The sequence below is a fragment of the Juglans microcarpa x Juglans regia genome, chromosome 7D (genome assembly GCF_004785595.1).
Source record: "Juglans microcarpa x Juglans regia isolate MS1-56 chromosome 7D, Jm3101_v1.0, whole genome shotgun sequence".
In the NCBI taxonomy this organism is placed as follows: domain Eukaryota; kingdom Viridiplantae; phylum Streptophyta; class Magnoliopsida; order Fagales; family Juglandaceae; genus Juglans; species Juglans microcarpa x Juglans regia.
In genome coordinates, this window is record NC_054606.1 from 5,561,826 (window position 1) to 5,565,684 (window position 3,859).

The following is a 3,859-nucleotide window of genomic DNA, read 5'->3' on the forward strand; positions in this document are numbered from 1 at the left end:
CAATCATCCATCTTAGGCAAACTCGGCCATTTAGGTCAGGTGCTTGCTATCAAAAGTCAAATTCTCCAAGGCTGCAGACGCGGACATGCTATTGTAGAGCTGGCACTCTCTCTCTCTCTCTCTGTCTCTTGCTAAAGGACAAACGCAAACTATTCTGTATCTCACTCAGCCGAATCCTTCAACACTATCTAGGAGATTTATATATATAATCACCACTTGATAAAATAAAAATTCCAATTATGTCATCCCCCCACTTTTTTTTATCTCTTAACTCTTAATTTTGATATTAATTTATTCTTCATGTATAAGGTACTTTAACCTAGCTACTTCCCCCTTCAATAACCTTGCCTTTTAAGCACTGATCTTTCCTTGGTTTAGTTGTATATTTCTTTGCTTGATCTCTTATATATATTGGTAGACATCTATGCTTCGCGTCCTTCGAACGAGCTTTCTCCTCCGAACCCATCTTGCAAATTTGATCCAAATGTGCAACCAGTTCTGGCATGCTTGAATGTCCACAGAGCGGTAAATTAATTTGGTAGACATCTTTTTCTTTATTGCTGATCTTCTTCCGTCTTTTAACTTGATCATCTTGTTGTTTATTTTAGGGAGAGATTTTACGACATAGGAAAAAAGATCAAAAGAGAGACAGATGCATCTTCTCAAATGGGAAGGAGAGATTTATTTGGTCCTTCTGGGACCTTGAACACTCTCACACCATGTGCTGCATGTAAGCTCTTGAGAAGAAGATGTGCTGAAGAATGCCCTTTCTCCCCATATTTCTCTCCACATGAACCCCAGAAATTTGCGGCTGTTCACAGAGTCTTTGGTGCAAGTAACGTCTCCAAGATGCTAATGGTATATATACACTACCTGATCCAATATTTTACTTTTTCAAATGGTCTGCTTATTGCTCTTGATGAAATATTTCGCGACTTTTCTTCAATATTCTATGGTTTATCTAGGAGGTGCCAGAGAGTCAAAGAGCTGATGCAGCAAATAGTCTGGTTTATGAAGCAAACTTGAGGCTGAGAGACCCGGTATATGGGTGCATGGGTGCAATTACAGCTTTGCAACAACAGATTCAAACTTTGCAAGCTGAACTTAATGCAGTAAGGGCCGAGATGTTGCAACACAAATTTAGCAACTTCATTCCTTCAAGTCCTGCTGCGTTGGTTTCTTCTGGGGCGGCGCCTGTTTCAATTTCTCATGCCCCACCTCACACAACTCTTTCTAGACCACCACCACCACCACCACCACCTCCTCCTGATCCACCTGTATTGCCACCTCTGCCTTCAGCTGTCACTTCTTTCTCTTCTTCATCCTCTACTTCTCTGTATACACCACCTTCAAGCGCAACAGGTTACAGCTCCATTATTTTGAATGCTAATATCCCATATTTTGACTGAATTCACTGCATCTACTCCTTTTTCTTCGCTTTTCTTGAAGAATGGCCATCCTCAATAGAGTAGGAATGACCATTTGATAGAGTAGAATTGATCCATTTGTTTCACGCTTATAATAATTAATCCTTGTGGTTGGGAATTAGTTATTGAAAGAGCTAAAAGAGAACTTGGAGCCTGACAATGGTCATGACTCTAATCTGATCCACCAGTTATCATGAGATTCCTTTTGTTTTTTGTTTTTCTTTCGGAGGGGGTGCGGTTGGAAGAATTTTTCAATTCTCATTCATTTTCCAGCTGACCTCTTTTTTATTCGAAAATGTCGAAGATATATGTTGCAAGTTTTACAACAAGAAACTTACATGTTGAGTCCAGTTTATAATTATATGATCGATGTTGTCACAATATTATTAGTACTAAAATAAAAATAGTTTTGACTTTCCATTTTATCCGTACTTAACATTCCACTTCGTACTAATAGAACCTATGCAGTAAAAGTTTAGTGTTTCTAGCTTGACCTTTCAATAATTTTTGTTGTTGTTTCTTCGTGTAATTAAGGTTATACCAACGTCTGATCATGAAGAGACCATATATTGCGACTACATTATCTACAGACATTGTGCTGATCTATTTTCTGCTAAGAAGAAATTAAGGAACCTAGAAATAGTAAAAAAAATTCTGAAAATTATAAAATACCTCTCAAAAAGAGGTCTGCATGTCAGCACTACAGCCTAGACATGTTTTTTTTTTTTCTTTATATATATATATATATATGTATATGGTTAATAAAAGGTGTGACATATACAAATTAAAGCTGTAGTTTTCGGTAGGGGTTGACATACACAAACGCCAATCTCTTACACAAATAGTCATTGCACGTGTGAGGAATATCTAGACTTGCAGCTTGAACTTTTAAGTCCAAGTAGATGTGCCAATCCGTGCCATATCGGAGAATTGAAGGACCTATTCAAAGCATTTTTATCAAGAGAAATGCTTTAGCCTCAAAGATAAGAGCTAAATAAATTTACAAACTAACATGATCATTTGATTATGTAGTTCATTAGATTGTAAAATTATTTTTATTGTTAAGTACTAGATCTAAGTACGTATCATATATAAAAATTCATTTCAGTTTGTGGATTTAGTATTTTTATAAGATCTATTTGTGGTTGTAGCACTTATCTTTTATTAATTAAAGAACTAGCTATTACGTAGTTACTCTAGCTAGCCGCCCCCTCACCCCAACCCCCTTTTCTTTCTCATTGACAATCAATTTTCTTGATTACCCCAATTTGCATTGCATGAGTTTAAACATCATTGACCAGATCACATAGCATGGTCAATGTACATTAGTGTTTGTCCCAAACGTCACAGCCTAAACATAATATACATATATTTTATCGTGTGGGAAAAGCAAATGACAAATCGGAAGACTAAGAAGTAGAGAAAATAAATGCATTGAAATGGAGCTAGCTCAGTGATCAAGTTTGACATTTATCATGTATAGATATTTGAATATTGACAAACTTCGAACTATTTAAATTAAGTTTTCTGAATTATTCTACATTTATATATAAATTATTATATCCAGAGAGGAAATTAACAAAGTTATAATGGATTTCGTTGTCCGGTATCAATGATATATATATATATATATAAATAATGGCAGCTAGGGCAAGTTTTATATTCCAAGTCTAAGATGTATTTAAGTTTCCTTGGCGTGTGGATGAGCACAACCTCGATCGAGTGATGCAGAAAACCAATTATGTTATAAGTTAAATATATAAATAATACCCAAGAAAAGACTGAATATACATGCAATTGCGTGCACATAATAATCACCAGAGGGCAGATTGCATTGGGAAGCATTTTGGTTTCACGTCGCAATTGCTTGAAAGAGCCGCATCTTAACTTGTCCTTTCTGAATTTCCTGATCTTAAACAGCACAAAACACACAGATCACAGATATATATATGGACAGTGCTAGCGGGCCGCGCGCGTACTTCTAGTCTTTTTTTATTTTTATTTTTTCAACAATTTTTTAATATCTTTAATCATTAAAAAATATAATAAAAAAAAATACACAATTTCATTTATAATAACTACCTTGCTTCCTTATTCATTAAGTAAAAAAAATTAAAATAATTAAACAGTAACTTTGAGGTAGTGGTAACTTTGATCGGGCTTCACTAGCATTTTTCACACACACACATATATATATATGATAATGATAGGTTTACTATCTATTTACTATTCTCTTTATTTTTTTATTTTTTATTTAATGATTAAAAAAGTAACTACTAGTGAAGTTATATATTTTGTTTTTAATTTTTTTTAATGATTAAGGATGTTAAAAAAAATACTTAAAATAAAAGAATAAAAAAATAAAAGTTTCAAATACACTATGAAAAAGTAAATTAATGAGTGGTAGGAGATAGTAAGTTTATCACTATCTA

General features: G+C 34.2%; 1 protein-coding gene across 2 annotated transcripts; it reads left to right on the plus strand.

Annotated features, from left to right (window-relative positions):
- Window positions 1-233: 233 nt before the first annotated feature.
- LOC121238976 (LOB domain-containing protein 15-like) lies at window positions 234-1,414 on the plus strand. 2 transcript variants are annotated; one of them, XM_041136089.1, is made up of 4 exons: window positions 260-309; window positions 419-525; window positions 609-858; window positions 966-1,414. In XM_041136089.1, the coding sequence occupies exons 2-4, from the start codon at window positions 512-514 to the stop codon at window positions 1,407-1,409; spliced, it is 708 nt and encodes a 235-aa protein (XP_040992023.1). In that variant the 5' UTR covers window positions 260-309; window positions 419-511; the 3' UTR covers window positions 1,410-1,414. The 2 variants fall into 2 exon arrangements, with proteins under 2 accessions (XP_040992022.1, XP_040992023.1); XM_041136088.1 differs by having other exon boundaries at window positions 234-525.
- The last annotated feature ends 2,445 nt before the right edge of the window (window positions 1,415-3,859 follow it).

Coding starts and splice junctions, on each gene's coding strand:
- LOC121238976 (XM_041136088.1), top strand. Junction 859..965: donor ACGTCTCCAAGATGCTAATG/GTATATATACAC, acceptor TGGTTTATCTAG/GAGGTGCCAGAGAGTCAAAG.